At 41.5% G+C, this 18,186-nt stretch overlaps 1 protein-coding gene across 4 annotated transcripts; it reads right to left on the reverse strand.

Annotated features, from left to right (window-relative positions):
• Positions 1-27: 27 nt before the first annotated feature.
• Positions 28-17,534, reverse strand: polq (polymerase (DNA directed), theta). Of its 4 annotated transcripts, XM_008412313.2 has the most exons (36): positions 17,268-17,534; positions 17,058-17,157; positions 16,509-16,969; positions 16,186-16,421; positions 14,905-15,099; positions 14,696-14,826; positions 14,445-14,601; positions 14,064-14,175; positions 13,957-13,985; positions 13,784-13,887; positions 13,183-13,324; positions 12,860-13,006; positions 12,573-12,785; positions 12,334-12,476; positions 11,502-11,691; positions 11,154-11,296; positions 10,825-11,018; positions 10,580-10,704; positions 9,510-9,753; positions 7,819-9,211; positions 6,019-7,375; positions 5,810-5,941; positions 5,535-5,737; positions 4,905-5,112; positions 4,641-4,834; positions 4,406-4,534; positions 4,095-4,269; positions 3,846-3,969; positions 2,752-2,846; positions 2,569-2,651; positions 2,388-2,489; positions 2,191-2,302; positions 1,008-1,132; positions 778-913; positions 598-704; positions 28-524 (listed from the first exon to the last, which is right to left on the reverse strand). In XM_008412313.2, exons 1-36 carry the CDS (start codon positions 17,330-17,332, stop codon positions 411-413), a joined length of 7,920 nt encoding a protein of 2,639 aa, XP_008410535.1. In that variant the 5' UTR covers positions 17,333-17,534; the 3' UTR covers positions 28-410. The 4 variants fall into 4 exon arrangements, with proteins under 4 accessions (XP_008410535.1, XP_008410527.1, XP_008410516.1 ...); XM_008412305.2 differs by having other exon boundaries at positions 13,784-13,985; positions 14,905-15,081; XM_008412294.2 differs by having other exon boundaries at positions 13,784-13,985.
• Between the last annotated feature and the right edge of the window lie 652 nt (positions 17,535-18,186).

Consider the following 18,186-nt stretch of genomic DNA (forward strand, 5'->3'; position numbering starts at 1 on the left):
ATGGTCCAATAAAATGTGACTTCAGGATAAAATCAAGAATAAACCTGGTGAGTCTTTATGGTCATCCAACTCAAATGGCAAACATTTCCAATTCATTACATCAGACAGCCTCCATATTAGTGTCAAAGACGCACCAATCAAGCTTTTTCCTGGTCAAAGACCAGTTTTAGGGATTCTTAGAGTTTTTGACTTTTAAGTGTAAATAATTGACTGAAAATGAATATTTTTGTGCATATACAGCTAAATGATTGGTGCGTCTCTGTTGTCAGCCTATAAAACATGTACAAAATCAGATTGGTTAGATGTCGCATCTCATCGTCGATATGATTAAAAACATTTCTGTGCAGATGAAAGTATATACAAAAGTTACAAAGCAGCATTACAGTTCATTTCATCATTTAGGATCCAGTTTATATATCGAGGTCCTGCAGGTTTCCCCAGCTGGGTCCAACTCTGACTTTGGCTTTGAGCTTCACATACAGCTTCACTGCTGACTCCATCTCCCTTTTGACTATCTGTGCAACCTGGCGAGAAAATGTCAGACAATGAAGCATCGTCCTGCTCTCAGTGTCATAACCCAAACAGTGCTCCCAATACCTGTATGAGATCCTGTTCTGTGGTTTCGTAGATGAGCTCATCATGCAGCTGGAGGACAAAATAGGCTCCCCTGAGCAAAGACGTCCCAATTCTGCGGTGACTGTGAGCTGGAGGTTGATGGCGTTAAAGGTCACAGTCTGAAAGCGTAAATACAAAAAGGAGGAATTGTGTGAAGTTTACCTGAGTGCGTGTGTTGGTGAGACAATGGGGCTGCAGGATATGTTTTTCGTAACCGTTTCTGGATGTTGACGGTAGCCAGTTTGACGATGTCGGCTGCCGAACCCTGCACCGTCGTGTTCACCGCCTGCCGCTCTGCCTGAATGGACGGCGGAGGAGCCGAGAAGCAAAGAACAAGAAGTGAGCTTTGTGGGTTATTTACCCGCTAAACCTTAATTGCCAGGTTTGCTCACGTGAGCTTTGACGTGTGGATTTGTGCTGGAGATCCCAGCTAAATATCTCCGCCGGCCCATCAGCGTCTGAACATAGCCGTCCTTTAAGCACTTCTTTACAGTCTGCTTAAGAAAAGTGTTGATCCCTGAAGGATGAGACCGAATGCTGGTATGAGGGATTTGAAGATATTTGAATTTATTTTCATTCAACCAAGAAGTCTTCTGATGTGAAAAGAGGCAGGCATTTCTCAAAAGAAACTAATTATAAGCAGAATCAGTCTTGAAAATGTTTGATGTTTTACATCTAAAAAGCAGTCAAACTCCTCTTATAATCGCTGACCAACAGGTTTCCACTGTCATTTTGATTATTTATCTTTGTTGGTGAGCTAAGTCTCATCACCGTCACCCTAATCTTTAGCTTCCTCCAAAGATTATCATCTATCAGATTCAAGTGACTGGGTTGCTTCAGAGATGTTATTGTTCCATCCAGACTGAAGAGGACTGTTGGTCAAATTGGCTGAGGTCAGTCACTGGAATGTGCCAATACATCAGCCATTCATCGGGTATTTTTAAAATCAGAAGGTTTTTTTAAGGTAAAACAAAAAAATATATACTATCTAACCTAAATATGTCTGAGTCGAGTTGAAACTTTCAGGTAAAAACACAAACTCATCATGCTGTGAGGCTGTTTCACTACTGAAGGTACTGGTGGATTTTACATGTATGGAATCATGAGGACTACGATCAATCTTATTAAACTTCTCCTATATGGGGCATAGTTGAATGCTGCAACAACACAATATCAGAAAAACTTCAGCGTACCATAAACGGTAACACTATTTGAAGGGGGGTGAATAAGACTGTCATGACACTGTCATAAACATGACATAACACCTGTCATGAACATGAATAAGCCTTCATGAATATTTATGACTTGCCATAAAGTGTCATTCGGTAAATTATGACACTTTTAATACAAAGTTGACATTATTCAAAATGTCTTTGTTATGACAACTTGACATTAACCAAGAAATCATTACTGTTTAAACTTTACCTTTAATAACAAAGTTACCTAATTTTTAAAGTGCAATCAGTAATACTTTTAGAACAAATTTATATCAGTAATGATATAAAGTGTAACCCAGTAAACATATACTGCTTATATCTGCTATACAGCCCAGTGGTACAGCAGCTGCCTGCATACCTTTGTATCTAGCTTTGAAACTCTCGATGTAGCAGGCTGCGTCGTTCTCCTCCACTCCCATTTGCTCCCCAAGTGACTTTGCTCCCATTCCATAGATGATGCCATAGCAAATCTTTCAGCAAAGAAGAACGTACGATCATCAGAGGTCATAAAATAAATCATCACATCCCCAAATCTGCTGTTCTCCGTACCCCAACCTGTTTTGCCTGTTGTCTGAGGCTGTCCTGTACAGACTCTGGGTCAACACTTTTCCACTCAGCAGCGATGCAACGGAACACGTCAGCTCCTCCATTCAGCACCTTGTGAGCACACAGTGTGTCAGTAAGTCATTTTTTGTTAACAATTCTGTCCATTATATTGTTTTGCTACACCGCTGACCTGCAGGAGGCGCTGATCCTTCGAGAGGTGAGCCAGCACTCTCAGTTCCAGTTGAGAGTAATCAGCTGCCAGTATCATTCCTCCTTCAGTTTTATACAGGAAAACATGGACAATTAGGTTTGAAACAAAGCCACTGGGAAAATGTATACATATGTCATAAGAACACAGCATGCTGATTTAAACCTGAGAAGGGAATAAATGCATGTCTCATGCTGACGGAGAAGGCCGGGCCTTGCTCTACAGCTGCAGGAAAAGGAGCAGCAGAGTTTCTCCTCTTTCTGTAAAAACAAACAGATCAGTAATCTTCATTCCTCGCTGTCGATGTCAAATAAAACCCATGAAATCTGGTTTAATCCGTTGTCTTAGGCAGCAGATGGAACTGCCAGGAAGTTCTTGTTCATAATTATGAATATAATAAACATGACCATGTTGTTTTAATTAATGTATTAATTAAAACAACATGGTCATGTTTATTATATTCATGGAAGACAGACTCGTATCTAAAGAGAGAAAGTTTCACATGATTTAAAATTATGTGAAAGGTTAAAATAACGAAAACACGGGAACAGAATTAAGGGGTAAAACAGGCACATTGTGCCATTTCCCCCTAGATTACCATCTACAAAACAGAATAAATCCTGGATACAAACTTTTAAGACTTTTACCTTTAGCTCGGCGCTAACTAGCCGCCACAGAGACAGTTTCTCTCCCGGCTATCTCTGTGATCAACACTTAACAAAGCAACGCCATGCATGTTAGCACTAATTCAATCTTGTAAACCTCATTTATAAAAACACTGTATGAATACATATTTGCAAGAAAGAAAAAAAATCACTTTCTGTTTTTTAATATTTTGAATGGCTTCATTGAGAGCAAAGTGAAGCTGAAGTCGATTTTCTTGCTTCATGACTAAGACCGATTCTGATTCTTAATTATTTTTATGAGCAACTGCAGCACTTGGGTCAAAAGTGGGTGTCTCAAACTGATATATGTCTGGGCTTTGACTAGGCCGTTATGCATTGATCCAAATCAATTTATTGCAGCCCCGACTCTACTGCATTTTAGCTGATACTCTCCCCAGATTTTCACCACAGTGCAGAGCATTTTGTTCCACACAACCGCTACATAACTTGTGGCAAAATTAAAATGAGACATCGTGACTTTTCTTCAACAAGACATTTACATAACAGCTCTATACAAGTAGGCAGAATGTGAAAAAGAATGAAAACTACTGCAAATCACTAGGAATGAAAAGCCAGGGCCAAGAGTACACCTACCCCAGCTTGTTGGGCATCTGGAAGCCACCCTGAGAAGGAGGGCTTTCTCCGACCACTGTAGGCATGCAAATCTCAAAATCTTTGGGGACGTTCTGGATGTTTGGCTCAGTAAAGCTCACTCTACCTGAACATAGGAATCTGGTTAAATCCATTGGTTAGATTTGCCTTGAATATAAATGATTCATAATAACCAGGTTAAACAGTCTGGTTTCAGCGAAGCCTTGTAAACACAGACGCTCTGTGTTGTACCTGTTGCTGTGTGTGTTTGTGCGACGGGGTATATTCTGTCCATATCCAATGTAGGATGATACTGCTTCTCCCTCTGCAGGGGAAACACCACTTTAGTCAAGGCGTTGGTGATTCTCCGCCACTCCAGGACTACAGCTGGCAAAGGGTGCAGGGGACGAAGTTTTTCTAAAACATCCTGAAAAAGGAAGTCTTTATTTTAGATCTAAGACTTCTTTGCTTCAAGTGAAATCCAGTGGATTTAATTTAATGAGGTTGCCTAATTTAAAAGACAAAAAGGATTATTAAATAGTTTTGTAGCTAATTGGTTGCACCTTGGTAGTGCTGAACTGCTTCCCAAGTCGCACTCTGCCGCCGCCTCTCCTGGTGTAACCCAGAGTCTTCTTATTTCTTGGTCCAGTTATGTCTCCGTTTGGAGGCAGATGAAGCTCCAAAAACAATACCTATCATAAGAAAATATGTCATTAAATCCTCTGGGGTTTTATTTTTTTCTTTGTTGATTTATTTGCATTTTACTAAGTCAGTTGGGGAAGATGAGAAGAGTTGGACCTGTGCTATGTCGTCAACACTTGTGAGGGAGAAGGTGTGTCCAGCCAGGCTGTAAGCCTCGGCTTCCAGCGCCGACAGTTTGGCCTGCATCACATGTTTTTGTCTCTCACACTCCTCCACGCTGAAGCCAACTCCGTTCAGTTCCAACAGAGCCAGACAAACCTGGGAAGGCATCTCTATTCTCCTAAACACATCTGACAGAGTCATAGGATTACTAAAAACCACCACTGAACACCTCATTCTCACCACTGGCTTCATTTCTACCCAGTGTGCCGTCTTGCTCCAGCAGACCGGAGAGGTGGTTCATCACAGCATGTATGAGGACGCTCTTGGTTGCGGCCCTGACTCGAGGACAGTGGGAGAGTGCGTTCCCGAGACCATCCAGCAGGGGTAGTTCTTCGGGACAATAGACAGTCACCATGTTGGGAAGAGTTCTTTCCTCACTGCCAGGATCCAGCAGCCAGCAGGCAACCTGGGGTGGACAGATGCACGATTATTTACATTCCTTACAATTTCCCACTGAGCTAGATCCCAATTTTTAAATACTAATAATCGTTCCAAAGGTGAAAAAAATTATAAAGTCCAAAAGAAGCACAGAGGGGAAGTTATTAATGTAAAAAGGGGGACCGGAGGATGTGCTCCAATTACAGAGGGGTCACGCTCTTAAGCCTCCCTGACAAGGTCTATTCAGGGGTCCTGGAGAGGAGGGTCCGTCGGATAGTCGAACGTCGGACTCAGGAAGAACATTGACAGACTGAATACAAATGCATGACACACTTCTGAGAGTCTCATTTGTATAAAAATGTGACGTTTTCCTTTCACTTTATAGTATATATAGTGCATCACAAACAATCCTAATAAAAACAGTTGATTCTAACTTTTCACTTCTCTCACCTTTGGATCCTCACAATTTCCCTCCAGGCTGATGCCACAGCTCTGTACCAGCCTCTTGTACACCTTGATAATGTTATTCACGACAGCCACACGGCCCTTGAGATGAGTCACCTGTCCGCTCAGACAGACCTTCACCTGCTGCAACCTTTCCCTTACTGGCAGAGCATCATCGAGTGGAGGAGGAGCCAGACTGGAGCTCAGACCTGATGGCGATCAGACAGGTTCAGCTATGGACACAAATTTATGTGCATCAATGTCCCTGTTTTTATCAATACCTTTTCTTTGCTCCTGCTCTAGAGAAATATAGTATGCATCTCTGGCTCCCCAGCAGACAGAAAGCCCAATCAAAGTAAGGCCTTCGTTGTCTCTTACTGGAAAACCATCAAGCTTTAGATGAGCTTCTGATGCTGCACAGAAAGAAGAAAACATTCTTAAACAAAGACTTTGAGAGAAGATCAAGCATTTTCTTGAACTTTTTCCTCACCTCTCTTATGTTTCCCTCCTATTTCATCCTCGGGGTGCTGCCCGCACTCTCTCTTCTCGCAAGCCAAAGCAATAGAGAACCGCTCTTTTGTCTTCCACTCTTTAACAAAAGTATCAAAAATTCGTCTGTCGCTCGCCACGTCTATGATGGAGAAGCTCCCAGAGTTGCTGCAGCAGACGGAGGCCTCCTGGGACAGCTGGAGAGAGAAACCTGCAGGGCTCACCGAGGACTCTGTGTCAGATGGGGGCTTGGGCTGCGGGGACGGTGGAGAGGCGACACTCTCTGGGGGGAGGCAGAGGCTTTTCTGCGGTCTGCTATCAAAACACGAAACAGCTGCCTTCAAGCGACTGTTCGCAGCGTGGGATGTGGCCCGTTTTTCTTGAAGGCGGTTTGAGGGTGTCGACTGTTTGAGAGGCTGAGCGACGACAGGTGAGTGGACAGAGGAGGTGGTTAGTTTCACTTTTGGTGTGACAGGGGGCGTGGCCTGCGTTGGGGGAATAAGGTCACCAGCAGAGCCTGGTCTCTCTGTGACCTGCACCGTTTGAGCAGCATCAGGATGTTGGGATTTTTTCCTCTTTCTGTCTTGATGTGTCGCTGGATGGGGCAACTCTGAAGCATCTGCCGTGGTTGAAGCAGTGGCGCCTGGCTGGTCAGACATACTAGGCCAGCGGTCGAAGATTTCCTGTAACTCAGGGCTGCAACAAAAAGCACTTTCAAGTGAATTTTGGACAAGTGAGTGTTTGACAACTAAGTTTTCCCTATTATTTTCTTTTTCTTCGTTGGTTTTCTTTCCAACCTGCTGTGCAGTTTTTCCCTCATCTAAACCTTTTTCAGTAAATTGTTGATTGTTTTGATTGCAAGGCTGATCGTTGCCTTGCTTCTCCTCGTCAGACTCGTTTTGGGATTTTAAAATCAGATCTTCATCTTCGTTTGGTCGCTGCAGTTCTTGGTTTTCTTCTTCAGTTCTCTCTGCGTGTCTCAGTAAACTCTGCCTCTCCAGAAAGTGTTCACCCACCAAGAGCGAGTCCCCCCACTCGGACAGATTGAAGAAGGACTCGCCCCACTGGACCGCCTCCTGCTCCTCCGCCTCCTGGTTGGTGAGAAGCTCACTGCGCCGCCTCTGCTGGGCTGACGGAGCGGGACGTGGGCTAGGAGATTCTTCTTCACCTGCTGGTTCAGGTAGCTGGTTTGATTGCAGAGCGTCCAGGAGAAGGCTGTCATACATGCTGTCGAACAGGAAGCTGCTGCTTCTGTTTGGACTCTCTGCTGCAGCCTCGGTATTGTTAGGGAGCCGATTGTCACGTGTGTTTTCATCTTTATCTTGGTCTTCTCTTCCTCTTGTTGGACTTGGAGATATCTGAAAGACACCAACTTCATAGATTTAATGATGCTCAAAATGCTTCCAGGTATTTATATCACTCAGAGCCTTGCAAAAGTATTCGCACAGCTTCATATTTTCCACATTGTTTCATTACTATCCACAAACTTTAATGTATTTCTTGGGGTTAAATTACATTTTCATTGTTTAGAAAAAACATATATTTGTAAATAATTGTATTACAGGCGGATATCATATTGCATCATATCGATTGCAGACGTGTGAATTGAATCGAATTCATATAATGACAGACTTTGTGATTTCAAAAAAATTTGCATTGTCATCCAAACAAACCAAAATGACATTGTGTCATAATAAAGCTTGTTATTTAGACTTCTAGTGCATAATAAAACATTTAAAATAAAAAAGTTTAAGTGGTGTGAATACTTCTGGAGGTCACTAGAGATGATGTCATTACTTACTCTGTGGTTTGTGTTAAGGATGAGCTCCAGTTGGCTCTCTGTCACAGAAATATTGAATCTGGGAGACGCTGTCTGAAGGCCTTCAGCTTCACTTCTTCTGTCATGTTCATCTCCTGCTACTGAATTCTCCTGTTGTACCCTCGGCGGTTCTACTCCCTCATCTCCTTCTGCAGCTGTGCCACTGAACTCATGTTGAACTATAATTCTTTCTGTCTGAGTGTCCAAGTCAAAGCTTTTGCTGAAACTTTCTTCTTCCACACCATCCTGCCCCACTTCATCAGTCCTACTGCCTGCGTACAACTCAGGAGATGAAAACGTATCCACCCCTCCGGCTTCGGTTCTTCTTCGTTTGGCCTCGGGAGTGAACAGGGGAGCAGAGGCAGGAGAAGATGTTGACAAATCTGCTTGCGTAGGCGTAGAAATATCATCTGACTTTTCTTGAGAGGTTGCAGGCGTTGTGTCTTGGGCTTTTGAGTGTAACCTGTCAGCAGGCTGCAACTGATCCTGCAGAGCCCGATCAGTTTGTATTGATTGGAGGATTTTGCTTAATGCGATCGAGTGTTTTAGTCTCCCTGGCTGCAGAGGGGATGAAGAAAAGTCTGCTTTTGCTGTGCTTTGTTGTGGCTCTAAGCGAGAAATCGGGGGTCTGAACCGTGGGGCCAGGGTTGGAGAGGATAGGGGCTGAACCTGAGGGGGCAGCTGAGGGAGAGGGCTGGGAATAATGTCAGCCAGCTCTTGTGTTAGGCTCCTTTCAGGAGCAGGGGAATTTAAATGGGGAAGATTTGCTCCCCCAATTTGTTTGTTTCCTTTATTCACCTCTTCTACTTGTGTTTTGTTTTTCTCCAACATTTCCCCTTTGTTTTCCTGTTTTTCCTCTGCATGTCCGGCATCATTTTGGCCTGATGTCTTTGGTTTTGCTTTCATTCTTTCCTCAGATCTTTCTACTAGAACTTCACAGAATTCAGATTTCATCACATCCTGCTTCACGTCTTTCCCGTCAGCAATCCCTTTGTCGATTTCTGCATCTCTCCTAACCTCCTCTCCACGATTCTCACTGACTTTCTTCTTGTCCCTCCGCTTTCTCGCTTGATGCTCTTTAGTCCTATCTGTTGGTGATCGGTGCGAGCTGACGTAAGAGACAGACGAAGCATCTGAATCCCCACTGGTGTAATCGTCAGAGCTACTTCCAGAGGAGGACTGTGGAGGAAGTACTGATGGATCCCAGTGAACTCCGAGCTGAGCCAGGTCCTCTTGAAGGAGGAGCCTCGCTTCAGAGACAATCTCAGCAGCTGCTTCCTGTTCTGTCAGAGCCCGTCCGCCGGTGACCCACACACAGCGCAGGTTCCGCCTCTCTGCCGCCTCCATCTCGCTCTCATCCACCGCTCTCTTAGAACTGATGAATTAAAGCTTACTGTTAATGACTGTTAGATTAAACATTATTTTTTTATTTTTTTATTATGTGCTTAGATTTACTTTATGACTCTGGGATTAATAATGTTTTCTGAATCTTTGATGGTGCTTGTTTTGGGATGGATCAAGTAAAACTGGTCTGTTCTCAGAAAATACATTTTAATTCACAGATTTTATGTCGAGATTTAATTGGTTTCTTAACAGAATTACATTTGTTCTTCTTGGTAAATGCCAGCATTCTAAAATTTTTACAGAAAATACATAATCCAGTTCACGTCTACCTTTTGAAGGGGACGGCGTTCCTTAACGCTTTCTCCACGTCAGGAACTGTGGCCCGAGCTATTTCAGCTACGGTGCAGAGCCCCTGAGCGTAGAGCGCTCTGGCTCGCACTGCGTTCAGAAGGGAAATCCGAACCAGATCGACGAGCTCTCTCTGGACTCCAAAGCTCAGCCTGGTCTGGTACTGAGACAACAGCAGCTCCATGTTGTGCCAGCCCAGACGCTTGCAGAACACGGTCACCATTCCTGAAAGACGACAGCGAGTCTGAGAGTTTCACACTGAGACAAATGTTTTTCAGTGTTCAGGCAGTTTTGACATAGCAAGAAACCACAAATGGTGGTCACAGTCATTGTCGATACATTAGAATAATCCAGAGTCAAATTATGAAGATCCTGTTGAAAGTATGAAAGTGTTTTTTATTTACTGTTCTGATTATTCTAATCTTCAGTATCATAGTTTTCATTTACTGTAAGCAGAAAATCATCATAGCTACCACAAATTCACACAATGAACTGGTGGGTTTGCTTCTCATCAAGGGTCTGGGTTTATTCCCAAACCTGCCCAAGAATACTACACTGAACAACAAATCACTCTACAGTGATGATCTACACTTTTTTATGTTTTCACTGTGTAAAGGGCTCTGAATTGTGTCTTTGCTGAAATGTTGTAATGTTGAGCCTATAAGTAGGGATCTCCTTAGTCCATTAGGAAACTGTGGGGTGATTTACTTCATAAATCAGAAGTAAAAGCAGAAACCAACAACCTTTAAGCAACTTAAAGCAGAAATTCAACAAGATTGATGCTGCAGTCAAAAAAACTGTGTCAAAGAAAACACTTCTACAAGAACACTGAACATTTAGATATACTGTTTCACGTGCACCTCATGCATCTGCAAATGCAAGTCATTAAAAGATCACAAAACAACATTTAAGTCACTTCCCAAAACATTTGGCTGTGGTTGATCCGTGTTGCTGCTCTCTAAACTAAACCTTTGTGTAGAGTTTAAAGTGTTGTATTTACATAGAGATCATGAGTTTTACAAAAGGCACATGACAACACTCAAATATGTACCTGCATATGTGGAAGCAGATTGTTGAAGAGACTGCAGCTGTCCTCGATTGCAGTTGTACTTAGAAGCAACAGTTCCCAGAGGCACTTCGCTGACCAGATCCTGGAGAACAAGAGTTGTGAAAAACCTGAGAAAAGAGCAGAAAGTTAGGTTCAGTGGAATTTTTATAAGTTACCTTATTTTATCATAAATATTCTTACATTTACTTCTCTTCTCTACAAAACCCGTTTTTGAATAGGTGCTTTACCGTTTATGAATGGCCATCTGTCTGAGCTGCTTTTCAGTCTTGGCAACAAGTTTGCCGCTGACAGATCGTGCAAGAAAGCCTTCCTGGACACCAACCAGCTCCGCCACTCTCTTCATCGAGGAAGGCATCTGCTCCCACAGGCAGAAAAACTGATACCAATCTATTGTAGTCCACTCTGCATACAGCGGAGTAATCTGAAAATTTAGAAACAGGACTTTTATGATTTTACAAACAGCTGCTTTTTGAAGCCTTGCAAGAAATATAAATCTAAAATTTTACCACAATTAGCAGAATTTAATTTATTCACTGCTAGGTTATTTCATGCATACCAGATAGAGAATGTGCAAATCGTTTTCGAGTACGAATCCCTTCATTGCCCGTTGGAGATCTGCAAATATTCCCAAAGCCTCTGGAGGAGAGAGGGACGAAGAAAGAGTGGCAACCCCTAGTTGGGTTGGACAATACTGCTCATCTGGAGGTGAAGAAGCAGAGCGATGAAAATAATTAGAAAACTCAAAACAATAAGGCTCAACCTGTGATGACAAAATATGTGAATATACTTTCAACTCAAATTTGAGTTTTTTAGAGTAAATTAAAGGTTACTGGAAGTTTTCTAAACATTTTGTGAAGTAAAAGATAAATCTAAATTTAATAAGAATAGTAAACCTTGGCATTACCTTGCCCATCCTTTTGAATACTAATAAATTCATTTCCCATCAGCCATTCAACACAAGCCTCAATAGCTCCTTTGCTGTTCTGCTTATTAGATTCGGTCTTGTTGTCACTTTCCATGCTGGCAGCTAAAAGGGAGCATGAGGCGTACAACCTCACATCCTGTGGAGAGCTGGCCACACCTCCAACAATAATCTGAAAGAAGATGGTTTCATAAAATTAAGCAAAGAACTTTAAATGTTTTTTTTTACACATTGCAAGCATAAGTTTTAGTGTATTTTTTAATTATGTAATAGATGAATACAAAGCAGAGTATTATTGTGAAGTGTAAATAAACACCACATTTTTAATACTAAGTATCAGAAAGTTAAGGTGTGTAGAAAGGCTTGAAACTGAGGTGGAGGTTCAACAACACTAAACATACAGCCAGAACTATAATTTTAGATAAAAGAATATTCATTTGTGAGAGTGGTCTAGTTAAAGTCCAGACCTAAATCTAACTGAACCTAAAGCAAGAGTCAAGAATGGATGTTCTGCAGCCAATTTGAGTCAGCTTAAGCAATTTTGTTAAAATAATGGGACAAAATGTCCCTTTTGTCCCATTGAAAATCTTTCTCACTGCTTCCCTCTCCTTTCACTTTACAATATCCATAACTTTGTCTTAACAAGTTAGATAAAAATACAAATTAAATGCACTGAAGATTGTGGTTATAGTGTAACAATAATAAGAGAAATGCAATGTAAGATAAATTAATTTCACAAGTTTGTTGTGTTATTACACAAAAGGGAGAAAATGCTTGAGTCATCCATTGTTTTCTTTATTAATATTAATCCTACCTCCAGGATCGCTCTCAGCATGCTGGTGGTTACACCCTCGCCTTCCCGTCTCACCAGGCAGCTGCTGATTGGCTGAAGAAGTCCCTTAAGGAGACTAATACCCTTCTGACGCTCGTTCTGCTTACACACAAGCACACTTTCACCTAGAGGAAAACAACAGAAACATTACTATTAAAGACACTTCAAATCCCCACAGTATCAAATTACTAGGCACAGTGAACTTCTCCCTGTTGCCATACCTGTGGTGTCCACTCCTTTTCTCCCTGCTCGTCCAGCCATCTGTTTGTATGTGAGCGGGTCCAGCAAGCGTCCGTTAAAAGTTGGAGTTCGAATGATGACCCTGCGAGCCGGAAGATTGACTCCTGATGAAAGGGTGGAGGTGGCAGCCAGAACTCTGATCAGTCCCTGACGAAAAGCTCCCTCCAGCACATCCCGCTCATCAAACGTCAACCCTGCAGAGAGAAACTTTCTTAATCACAAACTAGACAGGTTACATTTCAGCGTTGATGAAGGACTGAGTGTTCACCGGCGTGGTGGAAGGCCACCCCCCACGGGACAGTGCACTGCAGGATGGGATCAAGACCAGCTGGAGTTCGCCTCAGCTGAGCTAGCACATCATCTAAGCCCTCTGTATCTAGACGCACAGGCTGTGGCACAGCTTCTCCCTGAAGATCTGGAAGAAAGAAAGAACCACCCAGAAATTTTGACACTTGTCACTTGAATAGGACACCAAACTCAACTTTAAAAAAATGGGTTAAACAGCCACACTACAACTTAAATACATCTAAAAAAACCAAAACAAAGTAACTGCTAATATAGTGTGATAGTTATTGTATTTTTAAATCATACCTGCATGTCTGAGGTTAAAGAATGCTCTGGCGACGGTATCAGCCAGCTTTTCACACCAGTTCTTTGAGGGACAGAACAGCAGCACCGAGTGGCCTTCTTTCACAGTTTCATAACACAAGCTCACAATATGATCGTCGTCGCCCTTTAACAGAGGCATACGTGCACAGGCATGTAATGACTAGTCAAAAACAACCAAATAATGCCATTACTAAAACAATTGGGATGTATCATGACATATTATATAGATCATACAAATTTTGATTTGACTGGAAACTGTAAATAAAGCCTTTCACTTAGTAGTGCTCTAGCATATCATCAGTTAAATTGAAACTTAGTCGTAAAATTCAATGTGAATAAAACTGTTTTTTTAACGTTTTTTGTAACTGTAATAGTTAAAGAATTAAATGCCTGCAAAAGAGTCATATTAAATGATAATTATGATTGGTTACAAAGATGTGAGTAGTTGCAAAAGTTGCTAACGTCATTCAGTAGAGGCTAGCTTTGCATTGAGGAAGAGGGTCAAAGGACCATCGCTCTGAAAAAGTTTTAATGAAAAATTACTCAAAACATTGTATTGTGTCGTCCATCCCACCCAGGTTACCTTAACGCTGAGAGTAGGGGCAAACTGTCGAACCACGGAAAGGCTCTTGTCGTATATGTTGCATCCCACTTTGAGATGTTCCTGCAGGGGTACGGGCCTGTAATCTGTTTGGTATAAATCTGCACTCAACCAGCTAGCCAGCAGAGAGAGATTTGGCAAAGTGGCGCTCATACCGATGATCTGTACGCCCTCTGAAAGAGACCTGTAGGACTGGTTAGCACTAAAGTTTTACAAACTCCACATAAAGAGATGCTGAAAAGATGAATTGGGAGACACATACCCTGATGTGTTCTGCTTCTGTGCGATGTAGCGGATCTTGGTTAAGAGCAGTTCCAGTAGGTATCCCCTCCCAGAATCTCCAACCATATGTAACTCATCAACCACCACCATGCCTTGCAAAATAAAAAATCATTCAATATGTCATTTTTATGATGCAGTGATGATGAATACATACAATAAGACCTGCAAAAAGAAAGCGTTGTACTTTATTTCATCGTGTAATTTTTTTTTATTAAATATGAGTTATTATGTCTTTATACACTGTAAAGCAGAAAATGTTTTGCTTAATTCAGCATGTGAAAGTAATCTAAGTAAGAAAGGTCAAACGCTGCAGTTTTCTTGACTTTTAACCATTCAAAATTATTTAGGTCAGTTATATTACCTAGTAGACACATGCTATTTTCTTCGATCAGTCTGTTAATTAAAGAATTGGCTTTTTCTATGGTGCAAACAGCCACATCCAACGTGGTGAACCCTCCTGCAGCCGAAGTACTCCCCATGTAGCCCTCCACACGAATCCCAGCCTCTTCAAACACGCTCTGCAGAGTAACAGGAACAACAAAAAAAAGAGTTAGATCCGAAAACATGCTGAATATAAAAATAATATGCGCACATTTTTCCCCTCTCCATCACCTGAAGGTAGTGCATCTTTTCTTTGGCCACAGACACAAATGGCACAATGAAAAGTGCTTTTCTTTTGGTCTCCAGCACGCGCTTCAGGATCAGCAGCTCCGAAACCAGAGTTTTGCCAGCACTAGTGGGGGCTTAAATTAAAAACACATTGAATTAGAAAAGTGCCCTGTTCTGGACGCTACACTGCAGATAAATATTGCTGCCCTCACCAGAGTACACAAGGTTCCCTCCATGCAAAGCCTGTCCAACATTGAGGCACTGTGCCTGCCACTCAAACATCTGAGTGACTCCGTGTTTCTGGTAGCGCTCTAGGACAGGCTTTGGTAAGCCCCAGCTGGATAACAGCAGCTTTTCAGCCTGCTGCTCAGGAGCACGCAAGGCCACGCCTGCGGTGGAGTTCAAAACTGTCACAGCAGGATAGAAATGTATACTTTTCAAAGAGGTTTTAAAGATTTTGTTTGTAAAGTGGTCCTCTTATCTAAAAGCTCCTGATTTACAGAGTTCTCCAGTTTTGTGGATCATTTAAATAAAGTTTCAGAGGTGATTTGGTCTGTCTGTCAACAGAATCTGCTTCAAGACTGTCTTAATTTGTCTTTTTGATCAACATGTGGCAACAGAAAGTGCCTTGAATTCATATACTTTAAACTTTTTCACATATCATCATATTACAACTATAGTAAATTTAAGGTATTTGTTGTGATACCAAAATAAGTCATAAAAAAAGTATTTGATAATTGACATTTGATCATAGATTGGCTGTGACAGAACGTCACTGCAGTCAAAGTTAAAAAAATAAAATAAAATCACAAATACAGCTCTAAAAAAACTAAGAAAACCCAATAAAACATCTGATTAAAGAAACTTTGCAGTTAACTAGGCTACTTCAGGACACAAAATTCCTTACACATAGTTCAATTTTATTATTACGCAGCCCACATTAAGTTATTCATATATTTAAAGATATTCATAATTACTACTGCTCTCATAAACAGTAGGGAGAAATTAAAATAACAAACCCAACAATACTTTCAGCTTTGGGTTCAACAAACTCAGACTCTCACCTGGAATTAAATCTGGACTTTGACTGGATCATTCTCACACATATTTATGCTATAACCAAGTATCTCTGGTTGTATACTTATGGTTGTTATTCTAACAGAAAGTGAAGCTCTAATCCATTTTCACGCAGCCTCTAACAGGTTTTCTTATATTATTCTCCTGTGTTTTTGCTCCAACTGTCTTCACATCTGATCTGGTCAGCTTCTCATTCTCTGCCTGACAAATATATACGTATATGAAGTGTGCAGATGTAAAGTGACAAAATGTGGAAAGATTTAAGTGAATTCTTTTTCAAGGCACTGCATTGTAGCACAGCGTCTCTCATTCATTTTTCTGCATCTTAATGATTAATACAGCCTTGTTCAATATAAAAATAAAGAAAAGAAAAAGAATTACAGTAATTAAAACATAGAATTCAACACTCACTGTACCTGGCGGAGGAAGCGTGTCGCTGAGCATGCTGAGCTCCAGGCCACTGGGCACTGTGAGTACAGATGCAGACTGGTTCTGTAACGACGGCTGAAGTTTGGCCCTTCGCCTGGCTGCTGCGAGGCGGGTAGGACTGAATAAAATATATTTTGTAGATACATCCAGAGGCGGATTGATGTTCTCACTCGAGTTAGCTTTCTTATCACTGGGAGGAGAGTTTCTCCTTCTGAGTTTCTGCCTATATTTAAGCAAGGAGAGCAGGAAATGTCAGTGAGACGTCAAAAATAAACATGAAGCAGAATGGTATACCTCAGCTAAGACTTACTTGCCGGAGCCGTCTGCTTTTCGACTGTTATTTGTTTCTACACAAGGCAGAGTGCAGGCAGAGAGATTATCTGAATGGTTATTCTGGTGGTCTCTCTGAGGATGGTCCACTTCACCAGAGTCCTCACTGAAAAGAAGCTTCTGAGCCAGGTCTTTGCAGTCAGCGCTCCATCCTGGTCTGTTAGAATCCCCTCTAGATCTACAGCCTCTCTGCTGAGGATCATCCCCCCCATTTGTGTAAGAAATAGATTCCCGGTCCTTCATCATTCCAGAGTTTCTCTCCATTTTGCCGAGTGCGTTCTGTGCAGTGGGTCGTGGAGGAGGAAACAGAGCTGAAATTTGTTTTTCCTTAACACCCCTTCTAACTTCACCCTTAGAAAGATCAACAGCATCCATAACCTGTAGCATTTCTTCATCAAGAGCTAAAGTGGAATCGCCCAATGGAAGAGGAACTGCTCCACCCTGATAAAAAGAAATAGTATGTCTTCCTCGTCTGGTTTACCATAAACATATAAAGCAATGGAAGATAAAATAAGGCAATATCACTTACCACGAGGCTATATTTATTCATGCTTATAGGTCTATTTGTTTTCCCTAATGTTGTCTGCAACAGCATTTCTCCGTCCGGTGGCTCATTGTTGCCTAGGATGCTGTGTTCATAATAAGTTCATCTTAACAGACATAATCAGATATCAAACTATTGGCTGTTTTCAGGCATCAATAACGATCAGGACTCAAGATTTCAGCGATCTGCACGTACCTCGTCTTCTTCTTGATCTGGTGCTGTCCCAGGTAACTTTTCTTTTTCAGAGCACCCGAGGTCATTCTGAAGTTTATCTAACTTCAGAGTAACTGACCTGACAAGAAGCTCTGCAGCTCTTTACATTGAATTATAAACTGTAACTCATGTTGTTGAAAGAAAGAGACAACAACAAGTCTCGTTTGTTTTGGTTGCTAAGTATAAACGCTCCGCCAGGCAGAGCTAAACAAGTTGAATCAAAAGTACCGCCGCAGTCCCACCCCTGTGCTCTACTAAACATGTCCGACTGAATCTTGGCTGCTCTTTGCAAAAGTTCCGTATACAGTCCTGCTTTTTATGGATATTAACAATAACGCATATGTGTCAATATAATAAATACGGATAATATAGGTACCAAGTGTTACAAACTTAACCGCAGTATTAAAAGAAATTAATACTTTACAATTGATAGATTATATTGTATTTTATTATATTAAATTGTATCATATCATATTATATTATGGTTGTATTATGCTAATGCAGGATAGGACCAAAGAGCAGAGAGAGAAGGAGGAAGTTGTAATCATCCACTATCTCTAAACCTGGTTTTCTAAACTTAACGCCAGTCAGAGCAGCAAAAGCAAATGAGGTGGATTAGCAGTACTTAGTAATAACTGATGGTGTTATCTAGGACATATTACTGTGGAATACCATCTCTGCTGACAGAATATTGAGCTGTCAGCATATCATGATTATCATGAGAGGATGTAAAGTCTTCTGTCATCTCTTCTGATTTGTTGCAAGACCGACTGCTACAGGAGATCCTTTCCGCCCACAGTCATGATTACTATGGACGACTCATAGAATGCACTACAACATTTAATTTCAATTTGTAAGAAATTTGTAGAATTTTTTGGATTTAAAAACATCATTTTTCGCA

This window comes from Poecilia reticulata, linkage group LG1 (assembly GCF_000633615.1).
Source record: "Poecilia reticulata strain Guanapo linkage group LG1, Guppy_female_1.0+MT, whole genome shotgun sequence".
NCBI classification, from domain to species: Eukaryota; Metazoa; Chordata; class Actinopteri; order Cyprinodontiformes; family Poeciliidae; genus Poecilia; species Poecilia reticulata.

Coding starts and splice junctions, on each gene's coding strand:
- polq (XM_008412294.2), bottom strand. CDS start 17,332: ATGACCTCGGGTGCTCTGAAAAAGAAAAGTTACCTGGGACAGCACCAG. Junction 16,422..16,508: donor AAAGCAGACGGCTCCGGCAA/GTAAGTCTTAGC, acceptor GCTTAAATATAG/GCAGAAACTCAGAAGGAGAA. Junction 4,835..4,904: donor GGAGCAAGACGGCACACTGG/GTAGAAATGAAG, acceptor TGACTCTGTCAG/ATGTGTTTAGGAGAATAGAG.